The 19,825-nt window shown below is 45.3% G+C and overlaps 2 protein-coding genes across 4 annotated transcripts in view; one reads left to right on the top strand and one right to left on the bottom strand.

The window, feature by feature from the left end:
• The window catches only part of fndc3ba (fibronectin type III domain containing 3Ba), an 85,372-nt gene extending 76,097 nt beyond the window's left edge, over nucleotides 1–9,275 (top strand). For all 3 annotated transcript variants that reach the window (XM_023824424.2, XM_023824423.2, XM_023824425.2), the window contains 4 exons: nucleotides 736–954; nucleotides 2,792–2,958; nucleotides 3,041–3,168; nucleotides 7,831–9,275. In XM_023824424.2, coding sequence (XP_023680192.1) covers nucleotides 736–954; nucleotides 2,792–2,958; nucleotides 3,041–3,168; nucleotides 7,831–8,142 — 826 coding nt within the window. In that variant the 3' untranslated portion in view covers nucleotides 8,143–9,275. The remainder of the gene's footprint in view (nucleotides 1–735; nucleotides 955–2,791; nucleotides 2,959–3,040; nucleotides 3,169–7,830) is intronic.
• A 5,055-nt stretch (nucleotides 9,276–14,330) lies between these two features.
• LOC111850475 (growth hormone secretagogue receptor type 1-like) lies at nucleotides 14,331–19,825 on the bottom strand. The gene is made up of 2 exons (XM_023824396.2): nucleotides 18,552–19,825; nucleotides 14,331–16,856 (listed from the first exon to the last, which is right to left on the bottom strand). The coding sequence occupies exons 1-2, from the start codon at nucleotides 19,330–19,332 to the stop codon at nucleotides 16,552–16,554; spliced, it is 1,086 nt and encodes a 361-aa protein (XP_023680164.1). The 5' UTR covers nucleotides 19,333–19,825; the 3' UTR covers nucleotides 14,331–16,551.

The raw sequence follows: 19,825 nt of genomic DNA, 5'->3' as shown, positions 1-19,825 counted from the left end.
AGGAAGACAAAAAATGAGAAACAGGTTTGAGCCAGTGTGACACAGTCCCCTGTCGAATTTCACGGCTCGTTTTGCTGCTGGGGTAGCAAGTGGGAGGGGGGGGGGGGGGTAAGAGTCAAGCTGCTGACCCTGAGAATTGAACCAGCGACCTTCCGGTCATAGGTACAGCGTCCGAACCGAAGGTGTGATTTGATGGCATTATTGAGCCACCTCTGCAGTTGGATCAAGATTGAGGACTTTGGGTGGGTGGGTGGGTGGGGGTCAGACCATGCTGTGCGGAATATAAACCAGCTTAGAGGAAACCCACAGACCCCTCTCGGCCAATACCGTCGTTAGCTACTCTCCGCGCTCATCAGAATGACCATCCATCAGCATTTAGCCGTTTTAGTCTCAGGTCACCCGGGAAACGGCGACAGGCCTATTTGCATTCATCGTGGTCAAATTACATCGCTGTGACGGTCAGAGGCAAGGGACAAATGACTGTGTCCGAAGGTGTCCGGTCTGTGGTTCTGTTTCGGTCAGGTCCGGTCTGTGGTTCTGTTTCGGTCAGGTCCGGTCTGTGGTTCTGTTTCGGTCAGGTCCTCCCTGAGGTCCACGCAAGATGCTCCTTGTTAACTTCAGAAGCTGGGCATTGTTTTCGTTTCTGTGCAAGCCACTAAACACTTAAGGTCTTATAGTGTCTCTGTTACCATGGTAACAGTCTGTCCTTTGCCCCCCCCCCCCCATGCACATCAGCCTGCAGATACAGGCTGTAAACGAGATCGGTGCCGGCCCCTTCTGCGCACCCCTCCAGGCCCGGACCCGGCCCCTGCCCCCAGCGCCCCCCCGCTTGGAGTGCTCCGCCACCGGACCTCAGAGCCTCAAGCTGAAATGGGGCGAGAACAGCGGGGCACGGACCCTAAACAACAATGACGACACTGCCTTTGCCCTGCAGATGGAGGACAAGAACAGACGGTAGGGCCTCATCCCGAGGGGGCTACGGGAGGTGTTTGGCTCACGACCACTTCCCTGTTTGGCTCACGACCACTTCCCTTTTTGACTCACGACCACTTCCCTGTTTGGCTCACGACCACTTCCCTGTTGATGCTGGGATTTCTCTTGCCGTTTGTCCTTAATGTCCTTAAATGATACAAAGTTTATACAAAGTTTAAAGTTTGCTGAAGTTTAAAACAAACTTTTGAGACATTTAAACAACAGCTTTTCCATTCCTGCTTGAATCGGGCCGCAGTCTGATCTTCCGTCAGGCCTCACCATGTGGGTCTTCTCTATGCCTGCCTGAAAAGCATCGTCACGGCTCCGTGAGAGGAACTGAGATGCAGACGTGCTTATTTGGTTCGTTTTTAGCAGTGTGACGCCAAGCATGGATCACAGTCTGCTCCCCCGACCACGGCTCGAGCCCCCTGCCGTCTTCCGTAGCGTCCTGTCAGTATAGAGGAGGCAGAATCTTCTGGAAGCCAGATTACTCCAAGTCCTCTGCTAGTTAGCTTTCCTTCTCTGGGGGGAGGGGGGGATCCATGAAGCCCATGGACGTAGGATTCTGGGAGTGGAGAGTGCGGTGTTGAGCAGCTGGCAGAGATCCACGGAGTGAACCTGTGTGCGGGGCATCAGAGGCTGGACCTACGCACCCTTCAAGTAAAACCAGGACTCTGCTCGTCTTGTTGTTTGTGCCGTTTCCCAGGCAACCCGGGCAGATGGGTCGGCCAGGGTAGCGGGTGGGGGTATCAGAAGCAGACATGGGTCACGCCCTCGAAAAATAAAACCAAAATAACATGCATCTCTTCCTGCGGGGCTGGCCGCTGCGTTGTGTGGCGCGGTCGACGGGACTCGCCTGCTCGCTGATCTCCAGAGTCTTGTTTTAAAAACAAAAACAAACTGCAGGAGGAGATGAGACATCACCTCCCGCGTCCCTGATGCAGACGGCAGAGCCGGGCCATCGGCATCGATTCCGGGTCTCTCCCTGCTATTTATTTACCGTTATCAAACCTTTGTGGCTCAGGAGAGCTCTTGCCACCGCAAGATTTATTACGGTTGCAAGAGGCGTCGCTCTGAAGCATTGAAATCTGTCCGCGTTCCCACGGCAACGCATCACGTTTGTATCGCTGGCAGGGGTGGGGCGCATGGGGGGGCGGGGGAGTTGACGCGCCACACGGAACTAAGTCAAATGATTTGGAAACAATATGCGTTTTAATTAATCTACCGTTTGCGGTTTGTTTGTTTTGTGATGTATTTCTGCGGTTAACCAGATAAGAGCGATAAACCTTAGCTCCGCGTTCCGCTTTCTGCAGACTTGATGGGGTCCGTGGTTCCGCACATCGTCGAGTCTCGGTTCCAAGCTGGGAGCACAGTACTGGGTTTGCGAGACCGAGCCAGCCCCCCCCCCCTCTTGAGTTCCCTATCATTCTGTTCATCTGGCCGTTTCCGCAGTTTGGCCACACAGGAGATCGATGAAAGGCATCGACGATGACGCAGGAAATAGCAGCGCTGGGAGATGCAGTTAGAGGGCGATCGCTTGCATTGTTCGGCATTTCTGTCATGTATTTATGATGTTTATATGTCTCAATATCAATATTCTATTTATCACTTTTTTTTTGCACTATGACCAAAGTTGACGATATTTCACCTCATGCATATATCTGTTGACAATAAAACATACTTTGAGATCACTGCGCCCCCTGGTCTGCGACTCTTACTGGTGCCAGCCGTCCGCCCTGGTAATGCTGCTGGTGCTCTCCTATGACCCCCCCCACATTGATGCCCCCCCCCCCTCCCAAACCTGCCCCTCTCCTTTCAGGTTCATGACCATCTACCGGGGGCCCAGTCACACCTACAAGGTCCAGAGGCTGACGGAGTCCAGCAGCTACAGCTTCAGGATACAGGCGCTGAGTGAGGCGGGGGAGGGGCCTTTCTCCGAGGTCTACACCTTCAGCACCACCAAGTCCGTGCCGCCGGCCCTCAAAGGTACGGGGACCCCCGCACTCAACCCCCCCCCCCGGTTTATTAATGACATCACTGCAGTGACCCTGACTGTCCCCACTGCCAGCTCCCCGATTGGTCCAGCTGGACGGAAACGCGTGCGAGGTCTCCTGGGAACCTGTGCCGCCTATGAGAGGAGACCCAGTCAGCTACATCCTCCAGGTTCTGGTCGGAAGGGAGTCCGAGTACAAACAGGTGAGTGGGGGGTGGGCAAGAACAGGAAGAATTGACCACTGTCCCGCCGTTCACAGACGCTCGCAGTAAAAAAGACTAAAGCACTGAATCGTCATTATCGGCTCGATCGATGTGTCGGGTCGATCGATCTTGGCAAGGGTGGCGTTTCGCCCTCACCCTGACGGGCAGCGGGCTGCACGGATCGATGGTGTCTCCTTGGCGATCCGCAGTGGGCAGCTTAATGTTCCCCAGCCCCATTCCATGTTCCGGTCCGTTTCCATCTCTCAGATGAGGGTTCCAGTCCGGTTTGATGGTCTGTAATCAGAATCTTAATGTTGTGATTTTTTTTTCTCCTTTCATTGGCGGGCAGGTCAGAGGTCATGACAGGTTACCGTGATTTAAGCCAGTGAGCTGCTTAAATCACGCTGCCAGTCTTTTATCCTCCTTTGTCAGTTTATTTCCCTCCCCCTTTCCTTTTTGGGGTCTGTTTTCTGAGTGCATTTGTACCCCCAGCATTATCGTGAAATTATTTGGAAATCGTTTGCCGCAAATTGCCTCCGTTGGCGCCGTCGATACACACAGCCATGGTGGATGCGCTGTATTCATTCATTCATGTTCTTTATTCTCTCTAATAAATTGTTCCAAATGACATAGGTGCAGCAGCAAGAAAAAAAAAAAAGGTGAGGGTTGTGCCACATTTACTGGGATGCAGACGAGTGTGGCGGTTTCATTTTGCCGGTTTGGCACTGATGGGCAGCTGTCGGCTTTATCCCCCTCAGCTTCACAGCTGTCGGCATTTCAACTCTCGGAGTCGCATCACCAGAACTTGCAAAATTACAGTCTGTTTATTGCAGAAGCCATTGACATATTACCTCCCGCCATCTCTGAAGCTATAACCTCGAACGGTCCGCCAGCGTACAGATAATCAGAGGATGCTCGTCTCTTTAATCGCACTTGTTGCGTTTCCTGAATCTTCCTCAGGTTTCCTGAGTGCGGCCAGAACCGCACAGAATCAAAAGAGGTCTCATTCAATAGCCGTTCAACAGAAAGAAGAAAAAAAATGCAGCTACTGAATCATCCATCAATGCTTCTTGTCAGGAAAGTCAGAAATGAAGGTGCATGACTCAAAAGTACCGCCGCTAATCATTATCATTCTGAAGCGGAATCCGCCGCTTGGCTCTGCTTGGCGCCTACATTCTGTAAACGTTCCACAGGTTACACGGCAGAAAGGGCTCGACTTTTGTCGCGCGCCGCGCCCATTTGTCTTGCGAATAAGTGTGTCAAGAATGCTGAGTCCGTGGGCAGTAACTGGAAACAGGAGGTGCATCAAACTCCCCCAGTCTGCCTCCTTTATACATTAGACGGGAAGATGTTTCTTCCCTGCGTTTGCCGGGGGCTGTGGTCGAGCAGCGGCGTCTGGAAAGACAGATATAGATTCACCTGATGAAGCCACTTCTGATCCCTTTCTCTTATTCTGCAGCTTGTCCCCGTCAAGATTCTGCTTAAACGGACCCAGTGCTGGGAACAAGTAGATCTGGCTGCTCTAAACATCTATTTATTTAACGTTTTTAAAGTAAACTCCGAAGTAAACCTTGCACGTATTTCATAACCCGAGCCTGATTCGTGGGCGAGTATAAAAACCCCAGACCTGAGGGACAAGCCAAGGTTGGTCATCATAAATTTAAATGACAAACACCCCGAACGGCCTGAAGGTGACGATGTACTCAAAGCTGTCATATTGCACTTATTAAAGGTATATTTCAAGGCTCCCTTGGTCGTTGGCAGTTATATATGCTAATTCTGAGCTTCAGAAGGACTGTAGCACAGTTCTGTTTGTCTGACACTTGGAGGTAGGAGAGAATTTTAAAGAATAGTTCGATTTTTTGTCCACTTGCTTTGGGCACTGTGGAGATCTGAAATACTATGTTAAAGCACACTGCCGTAGTGTGTTTTGATATATTGTCATGCATGTCTGAGTTTTCTTCTTCTCTGGCTGGAATTGCGTAATCTTGTAATACATAGTATAGCTGAAACCATATTTTGTATGTAGTTTATTTGCCTAAGCATCACCATGGTATAGATCAACATAAAAAGTGTGTGCCAGTGACAGGCCAGTAGGGGGCATAACGGTTAAGGTCAGAATGCGGACATTAGGATTTCATGGGTGACTGATTATCGGGGAAAGTGCTGAGTGATGGAGGTGAGGGAGAAGTTTCAGTAAATACTTAGATGTGTAGAACTAGTAGATTGTAAAGGCCACATGCTCTGCGACAAAATGCATTTGGACACATGACGGGGGATATCAGCAGCAGTTATGGCCGCCAAACACACTTTGTTCCTACTGTCTGAGGATGAACTGTTTCTCTACACGGACCTGTGTCACATTTTGTTTTTAGTGGCCTTAATGAACAACAACTCCTTAAAAAAACGCTCTTTTTTTTTGCGGGACAGGCGGCGACAAGGCTGCTCTTTGCTCTGCCTGAAGCCCCCGCAGTCACAACGGCCGTGCTCTGGGGACATAACAGCTCTTATCTTTGTTCCAGCGGAGACGATTGCCGCGCCGTGGTTATCACAAGGACGCGAAAGGCAGCCAATACATAAAGCTCTGTGGAAAAACAAACCGGTTTTGAGTTAAAGTACTGCACCATTTAAAGCCAGGCTATTTCAAAACAGTTCCGTCCAATTTATTTTAATATAACGTCGTTCACGACAGAGTTACGCAAGTCTCTTGACAAGAGTGCCTTCCAATCCATTGTTACGTCATTGATATGTGCATGAAACAGGGAAGAGAAAAAGAAAGAAAAGCCTGAAGAATGGAGGGAAAAGGCCTCTGGGGGGCTTGACTGACCACCCAACCCCCCAGACAAGCTAGCATTATTGAAAACGGGCCTACTTTGATAGACACTTGGTATAAACCGGATCACAGTCTCTCAGTGAGTCCGTTCTCCGAGCAGATCTGTGCGCCTGCTTTGATAAACACGAGGTACAAACCGGATCACAGTCTCTCAGTGAGTCCGTTGTCTGAGCAGATCTGTGAAAGCCAGCAGCTTGGCTTGATCTTTGAACTAAGAGTCTACATTTACTAATTTAGTCATTAATTTATCTGTGATTTTCCGTGACTTTTGAAGGACTAAAGCAATCAATTTATTAGAAGATATTCTGCAGACTGGTTGCGAGGCAGTGAGTGAGCAGTTGTAAACTTCACAGTGGTCAAAATATTCTCCTGTTTTTTTTTTTGTTTTGTTTTTTTTGCACGTTCAACAAAAATAGAGAGAGCCATCTGCATGAATTCCATTCCACTCAAAGCACCATTATCTTTTGGACGCTTCCCAGCCCTTGTCTTTGCTTCCACCAGCATTTAGCTGAATTCCTGGCAGCCCCAGCTAACTAAGGGGCTTTTTACCATTAACCTCCCGGCTTCTGCAGGCACTCGGTGCCTATTTGGGCCAGATGGTGAACATGTCACTCGCTACATCTGACCAAAAAGAGCTGCTCCACACCCCACATGTATCTCACATGTAATATTATCTCGCTGTCTTAATAGTTTCCAAATTTAGTTCCATGTAAGTAATCTTAAGGCCTTCAAGATCCTCTCTGGCAGGCGTCCTTGCATCTCCGCTTTGTGTCGTTTAAGTGCCAGAGTAATTGTCACGCTACTGGCATACAGTGTGCAAATCACACTCATTAGCTCATTAAGTTTTCAATGTGTCAAGCCTGCAGAAATGAATTGTCCAGCGTGAGTCACATGTCTGACAGTGGTGTTCACTTCCCCTTGGTGTAGGAGTTTAAATGCTTGGCTTGCGGTTTACCCTCACTGATGCTCAGCACGAAGCTGCAGTCATTTCTTCTGCAACCATTTTGCTAACTAAAGAGATTCCTTTTTGTGGAGTAAAATTTGTCCTAGACATTTAGTTGTTGTGAATTTCAGTTGAATGACCCACTGAGAGAAAGACATCATCTATGGGCAGTTGGGAACAGGGGTGGGTACTTCACAGTCATTCACCTGAAGATGTCTGTCTGGCATGCATGGACAGGCTCTGTGGTCTGACTGACCCTCAGGACCCCTTACTGCACCTGAAAAATATACTTTTATGTAGGGGGGGGGAGTATTAGGGTCAGATAAGTCATCCTTTACCTTGTTCCCAACAGACAGTTATGTCTGTGTGTGGTACTAACCTAAACCTGTAGTCTTGCAGGCTTATTCCCTTGCTATGTAGTTCTGGAAGCTTTACTGCCTTGGAAGGTAAATTAAATGCCAGTAGACGCAAAGCGGCTCTGACTGATTCATGCTCATGCTACATGCATTGTTCTTCCAAATGAGAGTGTGAGCAGCCAAGATGGCCTCTTAATAGTTTAATGCCCATTAAAGTGATGTAAAGCGAATGCCACTGTAGCCCCGCTTCCCCAAATTACCAACCGGACTCCCCAACTGAGATGCTGGAGCGGCTTTATGCGCCTCCAGCATCTCGTTCTGCCCTGAACATGCGGTCGCAGGTTCCCAACTAGGTTCTACCCTCCCCATGCCCAGGACTGGTGGGGGGGAAGATGGATGGTTCCTACAGGGGCTGCTGGTTGAGTTTCATGCCCCCTTCTCACCCCCCCAAAAATTGATTGGATTGACTACCTGAAGTCATGTAGGGGGTGGTGCCTAAAGTGACATCATCTCCGTTTCCCACCCCAAAGGTGTTTAAGGGGGAGGAGAACATGTTCCAGATTTCCAGCTTGCAGACCAACACGGACCACCGCTTCCGGGTCTGCGTGTGCCGCCACTGCCAGGCCAGCGGGCAGGAGCTCTGCGGCCCCCCCAGCCCTCCCTCCCTGCTCACGCTGCGACGCTGCGAGCCGCAGGTCCCCGGTGAGGCTCATGCGGGCCACGCCGGCCCGGCCGTGGGCCTGATCTCCTCGGATGAGCGATTTGCCGCTGTCATCGTCCTTGGCTTCGCTGGCCTCTCCATCCTCATCGCCTTCATCCTGCAGTACTTCTTCATGAAGTGAGGGAGAGCAGGACCAGCGATGGAGGGAGTCTGATGAAGGGATTTGAGGGCAAAGACAAAAATCCCATGAAACTTGAGGTGTATTTTGTACACCATGCATCATAGTCCCAATACATATTCAGGCTTTCTTCCCGTCTCAGTCTTTATTTGTTCTCTTGCATTACCGCCTTCTCTCTCTTTTTCTCCCTCTCTTTCTTTCTCTATCTCCCCCCCCCCCCCCTCGCTCATGGCATATGGTTCAAGCAAAGCCTTAGCTCTTTGCTGCGCCCTGTTTCAGGAAAGCCAATCGATTAACCACCCTCAAACGGAGCAAGCACAGTTGCTAACAGACTGATGTGCATGTTTTTTTTTTAAATTTGTATCATTTTGAAATGTATATGATTAAGAAAGTTTATTTTCCTTTACGTTCGTACGACGGCCTTACCGTAGCGTTTTATCCGAATTTGCTTTCGTTTCGTCATACTCTTCTTAGGCATGTTAGCTTTAACAATGTACTGATCGTCCTGAATAATATGTACAAAAAGAGTTTGACACGTGTTGTTAAATTTTGTTTTATTACAATTTTTTTTTTATTTGCAGTTTGATGTGCTATGTTTGGATGACTGAAATCACAGTGCTCGGAAAACACCGACTCCAGTTCGCATCGTCATCATTTTTCGGCGACTCGATACCAGCATTAAGCTGCCAAAGCAAGCTGCAATCCAAGTGTGGTTTAAGTGATGCTGCTATCCTATGTTTTTAAAGAATGAAACCAGTTATCTAATATAAATATATATATATATATATGTGTATCGAAATATATAAATTCTATAGATGTAATATAAGTGACATTGGATTTGAAGTAACGATCAAATTGCTTTGGAGTCCGAGCGCATTCAATGGTGCTTAAATAATCTGTGGTCAGTAGTCCACACGAGTGGATTGGCAAGATGGGCGTGCCGAGTTGGTAAATCACCAGGCTCCCCGGCAGTTGGTGTAAACGTTATGGCCCGGTTTTGGCACTGGAGGCAGTAGTACCATGCTGGTCTTGATCCATTTTTTTTTTTTGACACTCGGGGGGAGGTACAAGATCCATCCCATACCCCAATTTGTTCATTATCTTTTTTCAGCTTTTATCCACCCCCCCCCCCCCCCCCCCCCAACTTCTGCCTTTTGGACTGGCCAGGCTCCAGCTTTTAAGTGCTTGGTAGGCCACCGGATTATCTCTGCACGGGTGAGCCAGGCTTATGATTGGGTGGAGTCAGGCCTGCTTTCAGTCACTGTGATCCACGTCATTTGCGGCCATGGGACCAGGCAGCCACCAGGGTGTGTTTAGGGGGAGGGCAAGCGGTGGGACCCAGTGTAGGTGAAAGTTCTCCCCCAGGATAAGTAAGGGCTTTCCTGTGAAATGGTGTTTTTTTCCCTACCTTTTAATTACCCATCTCTTGGACTTATCAAGGCCTTGGAATCCCCCCCCCCCCCCGAGCCCCTCATTGTTTTCCTCCCTCCCTCTTGATTTCACAAGGTGCATTAACAGGCAGCCGTCGCCGTGGCAGCCCCCACCCCTGCTCTATTCCAACACTAACCGAAATCTCCAAGAAACATGTGAATGCCAAACACTAAAGGGAGGGGGGAGGGCTATCTCCCCCCCCCCCCCCAAACCCCACAGCCAAGGAGAGCTTCATACCAGCAGATTCCACGAATCCAAAGAGTTTCTCGAAAATTACACCTGCAGATTCTTTCGAATTTTTGCATCCGGGGAGTCAGGCAGTTAGGGAGGTGGGGGCGGAGTTAGCATGTTGGTAAGCCCCTCCCCTCCCTGACTAACGGCCTCCATGTTACCTCAGGGAAACTGACCTTCAAGAGGTGAAGAAACATTGCATTTCCTAGTGGATGCTGCAAACACTACATTTACTTCCCTGCTGTCGCCGTGATGTCCCATCCCCCCCCCCCCCCCTCTCCGTCTCGCCTTCCCAGCATCCTTCTTACCTGAGCTGTGCCTTGCTCTTTCGTGTCCACAAGCAAAAATGGTTTACTAGCTCAAAAGTACCTTTTGCCAAAGTTAATGGGAAAATAAGGTATCATTCTTTTATAGGTTTATTTATACTATATATTGCATTCAGTACTTTAAATGCCAATTACAGTGCAATCTTCATTTATTTATTTTTAAAAAAATTGAGAAGTGTAGTTATGTACTAATTTTTTTTCCTTGTAGCATGTTATTTTCAGTTTTTTTTTGTATTGATGTATTTTAGATTTATAATTACTGGCCAGCATTCCTAAGTATCAGTAATAACCTTTATTTTCTTCAGTCAGTGGGAACATGTAGTGCAGAAAAGAGAGTCAATATTCATACCATTTTTTTTTAACATGTAGCCAAAAATCCTTTTCATCTCTTTTCAGACAAATTGCTGATCTTGTAGCCATTTTATTTTTATCTTCATTTCTGTCGCCTAGGGAGATGTCGCTCATGTTTAGACAGGATAATTGTTTCTTTAATGGGATGTATTAAGCTACATTTGTCAATTGCTAGATAGCGTTATGAAGCTTGTATCTCATTGTTTGCCAAAGCGAAGGCTTGTCCACTTTACATTGTCGTGTTTATTTAACGGGTCATGCGACAAATCCTTCGTGACACTAGACCGTCGCGACCCTCAAAAGGAAACGTTAACTGTTGTGTGATTTATGCTTTTTTTCTTCTATTGTGTAAGACGAAATGTGCCATTTAATTGTATAACCCTTTTAATGAAAACTTTAAATGATTTCACACTGAAAAGTAAGAAAAACAATCAATTTTTATGTTCTGGGACATATGATTTTTTTCATGGTATGTCATAGCGCAATAGTGAACATATTCAGTATTTTGTTAATAATATATATAGATAGATATAGATTTAGTATGATTTAAAAAAACAACTAACCGAAATGAAGCACTTTTTAAAGCAAAACGTTAGTCTTTATAAAATGTATCATGATTAAACTGTAATGCCTAATTAAGCAACTGGTTTCCTTAAAACAAAAAGTCAGTGCTGTTGAGTGGGTAAGGAGTCTGTTAAGTAAACAGACACGACTGTTTTCGGTAGTCAAAGTCGGTGGTGAAAGGCCTCACTATCTGAAAAGTGCGTTGTCTCCCAGGCCCCTGTCCTGTTGGTGCTGCCGTAAATGTAATGTGATGGGGTTATAGAGAGTGAACGTTTTAACTAAGGAGAGTTTTAAGATTGTTGGGATGTAAGAAAAAAGTTATGAGCTAAACAGTGATCTGACCGAACTAGGGTTTTTATTATTATAAAGGTATATATGAAACGATAGTTTGGCTTTTGGTCAGTAAAACTCCAGAAATAATCCCACGTAAATGTATAGATACGCAAATGTCGGATATTTTAAGTCGGAAGCAAATGCATATTTTTACCTCATGGTTAGAGAGAAAATAAGAGAAAACATTCCAAGCTTTTCATGATTTACGATTTGAAATAAATCACACATTTCATCTTGTATTGTAAATTTTAGACAATTTCATATGCATTATATAAAAGAAACTGCCATACCAATTTTAATGTATAGATTTTGCAAATACTACCCTATGTATGTAAGACTAAACTGTATCTGTAGCGTATGTAATATATTTATGCCCAATAAATGTTTAATTTTTTCTGATAACGCTTGGTGTTCCTTTTATAGAATCTTCTGCTTACTTCCCCTCCTGTTTATGGTAGGCCTGTATGTGAAATTTACTTAAATGTCCAAAGCAATATAGTTTGAAGTGTTGGATATGCTTGCAGTCAGCTATATCGCACTTCCTTAAAATGCTAAACGATGGATGGGCTTACAACTTGACGTGCGCCAGTCGTATTAAAAACCCTTTTAGGGGTTAACCTGGAGACCAATGTAAATTCACTCAAGTGAATCATGTCGTTTTCCCCATTTGAGTGTCCTTCAAGCGGATAAAATGAGCACCCCAGAGTCTGACTCCATAAATAAGCTCGTAAAAATGCATCCTGTGTTGTACTGCTTATGAGAAACATCAAAATAAATAAAATCTCCGTTATTACTCGGAGTCCCTGCAAACCCTGAAAAACTTAAACCGCTTTATTTCTGCACAGCATCGCCCTGTGAAACTAGTAATTCGGTGAAGCCACTCCATAAGAGAGAATTGCAAAACAATAAAAACCCAATCGATGGCGCTCTGCTTCCGCCTCTGCTTACTTTTCATTTTCACTCGCTGTGAGAAGCTCATTTATTAGCATCTTTATTAATCCAAGAAAGCCACAGCGGATTTTCTGGAATGCCCCGCGGACCAAAGATGGCTCTCAAATGTCGATTTACCTCTTGGAAGCCAAGAAGCAAGGCAATAGGCTATCTGAACTGAATATACTTCATCAAAATATAAACGTCTTAAGTAATGTCTATTTCAGCATATAAAATCATCATTTTGCGCTCCGGAGTATTGTGATATTTTTCTTCCACGCCAGAAATGGTTTTGGGGACCCGTGAACCTGCATGACCGGTCTCACGTTGACCCTTTAAGAAGCAGTTTTTCTGTTAAATAACCTACGATTAGGAGACCAGCCTGATGAATCAAAATCTCCCCGACGACGAGAAAGTTAACTCGAGTGTAAACCGGCCGCAGCAGTCAGTCCGCGCAGCCCTACGTATCAATCACGGACCAAACCATCAGCTGTCATGTTACTATGATGAATGGTCATAGACATTGCGCAGTGTTCGCGACTGGGGGTGGGAATGCAGTTGGGCAGCAGAGAAAGGCTTTCATTTTCTGTTTAACCTTCAGTACTGCAGTGGATTTTCAGCAGCAGCTGGCAAATTACAGCTCGTTACCGAAACGGCACGATGGCACCTGCTCTTACGTGGAGGATTCGTGAATGACGGATGTTTCAATGTGCCGCTAAATGCTTCTGCTGCTATCGGTCAGGATGTCTGGGGGAGGGTGTGTCTATAGCTGCGGCCCATTCGGTAGGGCACACCAATGTGACACTGGTTTTGTAATAAAATGACAAGATATGTTTGAATAATAGGAGATTCATTTGTTTCTTGTTAATGAGAGGGTATGACATATTGTCAGGTCTGTGAGTGCAGCGGGTCAGTCCGCACGCAAATTCCCAGCATGATAATTGTAACGTTACAGATGACGGCATCACATGACTATAGATGATCGGTCACGCAAGTCAACTAATATGGGAATGGGACCAGCATCTGACCAGCAGGGGGTGCAACTGCGTCCGCGGTAGAATCGCCTATGTACTGGACAAAACGGAAACGGCACAAAATATACACCAGATTATGGCATTTCTGTCTTGGATTATAATTTATCACAAAAAGTATCCCAAAATAACAGAAGACGGAGCCAGGGTTTCTGCCTCAAGAACAAATTTATTTTTTTACAGTTTTAATGACACTACAAAGACAGACGCTTGGCACACAACATCAAATATGTATATAAACAAAACAGACATTAAGCTTTTTTATATACATGTGTATTGGTTGTGAGGCATGAGCATACAACCTGTTGACCAAGCTGCCTGAAACATCCGAGGACCAGCCAAACAATTTATGATATCTGACCAACTTAAAAAACCCACTTTGTTAGTAGATGAAGTGAATGTTTAAAGTCAGCCCAGTTAATCGTATATATATATATATATATATATAGGCCTAAATAAAAATTGACAAGGCGATGCATCGTAGTTTGTATTGAATTGTAAGATAGAGTTAAGATGAATGCCCTGCTGCATAGCATGGAAAGAAAGGACAGCATTCATTTTATTTACAGCATATAATGATGTTTTAATAACGACAATCATAAGTGGAAAGAAACGGACTTAGTCTGCATGCGGCTGTGTCCTTTTCATACTCTATGGCTTTAAGTGCAGTTTTCAGCGAGTGCGGCGAACATCTTGGTCAAGAGGAACGCATACACAGGACAAACATGGAGGGCCGTACAGCGTCAGCCGGGCGCACGTGAAGAGACTACATACTACAATGTCTACAGTGCTCCTTTTGTCATCCAGAATTCGTTTAATCTTTAAGGCAGTCTGAATTGTTAATGTTGTGAATTCAAAAGGCATCATGGCTCTGGGGCCTGCTTCACAAAGCAGGATTTCTTGCTTAGCTGGATAACTTGTTGGCTTTAAGGTAGTCTGGGCTAAATGTCAGTAGATGAAAAGTCTACTTAGCCCAGACTACCTTAAATCTGACAAGATATCCAGCTAAGCAAGAAATCCTGCTTTGTGAAGCAGGCCCCTGGTGTTTAAGTTCTTAAGTAACGTCCATCGTATCCATAGCACAAAACCCTTTCCCCCATAAGTACACTATAACTGTAATTTATACAAAACCTCTGCAAATAACTTTTTATTGTGAGTTTTCAGGTATATTTTGGTAAAAATCTTTTCATTTTTGTGACTAATAACGGAGTTCACGTTTCTCAGTCAGATTTTTATGTCTATCATAATCGTGATTATTTTGACTCCAAATTAATTTTGTATGCTCTCAAAACATGTGGATACCCAATCGAAGCAATAAGACCCACGACACCCTCGAAGGTCAATGCAATAAATATGGACATGAAAGGCTTTCATTTTGAGCATGAGATTGAGTATTTTTCCTCTGTCATGTCGGCTATTTCAATAATTAATGCTAGAGAAAATGTGAAAATTCTAGCAATAAAGCTGATTTGCATCACGGGTTTTACATATATGTCCAAAAATATGACTTCACAAATTAATTACAAAATAATTACAAAATAACAGGCTGGAAGCTGCTAATTAAGTATGTTTGACAGCATGAGATTGCTGGGATATCAAATATATACTGAAATATTTCAGTTTCCACATAAAAATGATTACTGTTTGTAGCTTTATATGCTAATATATGCGGAATATGATCAGATATTTGCACAAAATTATATTCCCTGGACTTCAGGTAATACATATGATTGAATTTTTTTGTGTATCTAACAAATAATTCTCTTTACCATGGTAGATCGCTTTTCAAATATGGTCAAAGGACTGCTTGTTGACAGACCTTTAACTTAAGAAAAATGAAGGCTAGGCTTTCAGTCAAACAAAATATAGAGCTTTATTGTAGCAAAAATAGATGGAAAGAGCTATTATTGTGTTTCGTAATGTGTAGATGATATAAGACTTCCTGCATGTGTCATAGACATGCTCCCACATCACGTACAGCGCTTTGCATAACTCTGAGATTATAAACAAGATCAGCTGTTAAACACATTTTACTGAACCATGTTTTCAAATGGAGTTTTGGAAGTGGATTTACACTTGCGAATTACATGCACAAAATTTTCAAATGAAATACTTTTGATACAAAAGTAACTCCAATTCTAACTCTGTTAGAACCAACAGAGTATGTCTTGAGGTAAGCACATGAGGTAAACTCCTAAACACATAAAATATGTTCACAATCACAGAGTCAAGCGCACGTTTATAAACGTGGTGTTTTACACATGAAGCTCAGGGTTTGTGTGTTTTGTTGACAATGGCATGCTGCATCAAGCATGGTTTCATATCCCTGTAAACTTCAGCCTCGCCGACACGGACTTGCCGTCACCCTCACCCACGTACTGACTTGGGCTACTCAAGTCACCTGATTGTTTTTTCGTCTGTGCCGTAACACCTTCTGGCTTCCTTATACCCTGGTAACCAAACTGCAAAATACTCATCTTTAGTCGCAGTCTGCACGGTTACCTTTGATTTCAGATTTCCTTGATTTCGGAGTCCCTTAATTTCAGATTCCCTTGATTTTAGAGTCCCTTGATTTCAGAGTCCCTTAAGTATGACCCTTGGCCAGATCTCACGTCCTATGATTCTGCATTTTTCACAGCACTCTGTTAGCATCTCATCTACCTACTCCTGGCTTTTTAACGTAAACCTCACACCTGGATCTTACAACATGGCCACAGGTGGAGACCTACGCAGTGGGGGTTTTAAAGTGCTGGGGGAGGTGCGCCCTCCCCATTAGGACTATCTTCACCAAGATAAGGTAAATTAGGGTGGCAAGGGAAAGACCCAGGACGACCAGTTCCCCCATCATGGCGGTCAAGTATCTTTTAATGCATGAGGCCTTGAAATGAGTCAACCTGTGTGAGACGTACCTTTTCAAAATGGATTCCAGGTTCCTCATTGTGTCTTCTTATCCTTTATCAGCGTATTGTGTTTCTTTGCTAACCTACATTCTCCTTCTCAGTTCCTCTAAGTCAGTATCCTGCCCCAAAGCTTCCCTCACAGGCAAACAGGGCAGCCCTTGCCGGACAACAGAGCAGTGGTGTAAATCTCCCATTTTATCCCGCTGTAATTATTCCCGTCGATCGTTGCTAACGTATTTGGTTGGTTGGGTGAATTGTAAAGCTTTTGCAAGGGAAAAAAAACGTTGCAGATGTCAGTGTGGCAGAGCCCCAGAGTCACATGCTCACGCCGGACTCTGTCCAGCAGGGGGAGCTCTCTCCCTTAATGGTGGACGCCGTCCTGCGTGGTCCATGTTTCCCCCTGAAGAGTTTGCAGGCGGCATCCCTGTACTTCTTGGACATGATGTTGTAGAGGATGGGGTTGATGGCAGCGCTGAGGTAAAAGAGCACGAAGGAGACGAGGTTGCAGTACTGGCTGATCAGAGAGACGAGTGGCGAGCCGGCCTCCGACGACTTGGAGATCAGGTAGCGGCCGACGTGAAAGGGCAGCCAGCAGAGCACAAAGGCGAACACCACCACGGCTGCAGGGGGAGAGAGGAGATTTACTGCCGTCTGCCTTAAACTGAGATTCATGGCCGTCCCGGGCGCCCGGCTGATTGCGTCCTTTCGTGTATATTAATGACACGGAAGCTGGAACACGCTGCTTGGGCGCCGTTCATAGACTTTAAGGGAGGAAAGATATTTTTCTCAGAAACATGTTGCGGCTAACTTGGTATCTATTCATCACTTCCTGATGGGATAGGCCAGAACCTGCACTTTTTATTTTGTTATATAGAATTGTGCATTTTTCATGATTTAAACTTTGATCTGCAATCAAGTCAGGCCACAAAACAGGTAACGGTTCCTGGCATCTATTATTTTCCCAAAGAAATGGGGTTTACATTCTTTGTGATGAATTCAATTTAAAATAGCAATCCGTTCATCTGCACATTGTTTTTATAGCAATTTATAAATATCTCTCACAGTGTAAAATTGATATAATTTTGACAACAGGGGTCTCCTGGCTCCAATCCCGGCACGCAGAAGGACAGGGTAATAAACAATTCCCGTAAGCGCCAAATTATGCTTGACTGAAGTTTTGCGTGATCAAGCAGGAGCTCTACGCCAGGCCAAGACCACAGCCAAGAAGCAGCTGTGGAACGCGCTCACCTGGCATGAGAAACAGCAATTCCTCATCCTGTCCAGCAGGTCTGAAAGGGCACCACCGAGCGGCGGTCAGTGGAAACGCCAGACAAATACAGAGCGGTCCCATTCAAATCTGAGTTTATTTAAAACGATAACTGCAATCCGGATTCTGTCAGATTCCGATCTCATACATCCAAGAATAACGCAACAAACACAACGTAGCCAACAAGCTAAACTGGAGAAGGTGCAGATTACGGACTCCATTCTTGCTAAGGATGGATTAAGTCTGTGTCCAAAAAAAAGTCATCAATGGAGCTGTTTATTTATACTTACATTATAGGTAGATTGTGAAGGTGCGGCTTGGAGTCTCTTTAGAAGCCCCCGAGTGACACTTTATAAGAAAGACAGCCGAAGGAGTCGATGTAACCATGCTTAGTACATACATGTAATTTATATTCAGTAGCCTATCGTTTAATTAAAAGGGCTCATTAATGTTGACCAATAGTTTTCTCAATTTGATCCCATGAATGATCAGATGACAATTCGCTAAACCATCATAAGCTTAGTAAATATATATCTGAAAAACAGTTAATCTGAATAGAGTCACCTATCACGTCAGTCAACTGCAATACAGTTTGTACACCTCATTTTAAACGGCGCGGCCTCTTCAGACCACCTGATACATGGTTAATTTATAAGTAAACTTCAATCACTTTGAAATTGGCCCTTAAGGGTGTCCTTCGAACGAAACGACTTAAGTGTTTTAGAAAGCTGAAACGCGGTAGATCCATGTATCACGGAAACGCGATGTACGCAATGTGCGCACTATCGAGCTACAGCCGCGGCGCGCTCCGGCGCTCTTACAGACTGAAGGCGCTCTACGTGAACCGCTGGAGTGATGAGCGGGATGGAATCAAAAATAAAAAGTTGAAAGACTGTTCCCACTGTAACACTCCTCTAGTTTTTTAAACGCCACATAACATTTAAGAAGTGCAATGGAATTGCATGATTATAACATGTGGGAGAAACTAAGGTGAGGTTTTTAAAGCAGATGAATTTGTGGGGATATGACTTTCATAATTAGCTCTTACCCAGCATTTTAACGGTTTGTTTATTGTTCTTGTCTCGACTAGAAATGTTCGGTCCTATCTTTTCTTTCCTTCTTCTCCTCCATAGCTTCCTCCCAATAAGGCTGTAGAGAACAGTCAGGCAAAACACGGGCAAGAAGAAAAAAATACTGGAGACCCACACCATGGTGGTCAGGAGTCCCGATCCGACGGCGTATTCCGTCGCCTTGCACTCATTCGTCTCCCAGGAATTGGTCCCGTTCTCGTGCTCCACGCCGACTAGGACGAATATGGGTCCTGCGCTGCAAAAGGCGACAATCCAGAGAAGCAGGATGATCCCCCGGACCCGACCTTTTGTGACCAGTACTTTAGCCCTGAGAGGAAAACATATGGCGAAGTAGCGCTCCACGCTCAGAGCTGTGATGCTGAGGATGGTGGAATACGTACAACTCTCGCTTATGAACTGGAACAGTTTACAAAGTAAGTCTCCGAAATTCCATGGTCGGTACCGCCAGATCCGGTAAAGATCCAGCGGCATGCAGATGAAGATCAGGAGGTCCGACAGGGCCATGCTGGACAAATAAAGGTTAGTCGTTGTTCTCATGTCCTTATACATGGTGACGACCAGAATTGTCATCACATTCCCGGTAACCCCTATAAGAAACAGCAAGGCGCAGGTGATGGTTATTCCGGTCAGGATGGGTATTGGGAAAAGGGTGACGGGGTATTCTGCTCTCCAGTGCGTCCCGTTCTCGTCCAAGGTACTGTTAAACGAGCAGTTAGAAGTGTTTGCCCAGTAATTCATCCTAGTGATTATAAACGGATGTGGGTGAGCCAGCCGTGCCTACCCCAGTTTGAAAGACGTGTGGGCAACCACGCCGCCTGCGCATCTCACTTGCTGAAGGGAGCTCTCCAAATTAATGACCCGAGGCGTTGAGACTAATAGCTTCAGCAATTTCAAAATGAAGAATCAATAAAAAGATAGGCATGCTTTCGCTGCCTTGCTATGATCTCCCATACCGAATCATTCAAACTTAAACCCCAAGTATTTTTTCCTGAACGCGTCGTAAGAAAATTAGACACTACATATGGCAGCTCAAAAAAATCGCAGAATCAATCGAGGTCACTTACAGTCACTGATTCCCAAGCTTTTTCCTTTTTACCCTCTCCGGACGCGGATCACAGAAGCTGTCAGCATCATGTTAATTTCTCTCGCCCATTTTCTTTACTTGTTAAACGTAAAGGTCAAACAACAATGTAAACAGTCCTGTGCTTTGGGAAGCTGCTGCTCTCACCTC

The sequence above is a fragment of the Paramormyrops kingsleyae genome, chromosome 21 (genome assembly GCF_048594095.1).
Source record: "Paramormyrops kingsleyae isolate MSU_618 chromosome 21, PKINGS_0.4, whole genome shotgun sequence".
In the NCBI taxonomy this organism is placed as follows: Eukaryota; Metazoa; Chordata; class Actinopteri; order Osteoglossiformes; family Mormyridae; genus Paramormyrops; species Paramormyrops kingsleyae.
The sequence above is the reverse complement of the archived record's forward strand: the minus strand, read 5'-3'. Positions and strand labels throughout refer to the sequence as shown.

Bases quoted from the DNA above. Each gene is read 5' to 3' on its own strand.
- LOC111850475 (XM_023824396.2), bottom strand. From the start codon at position 19,332: ATGAATTACTGGGCAAACACTTCTAACTGCTCGTTTAACAGTACCTTG. The intron at 16,857-18,551 runs GTAAGAGCTAAT...CTCCCCCTGCAG, and splicing joins ACAAACCGTTAAAATGCTGG to CCGTGGTGGTGTTCGCCTTT.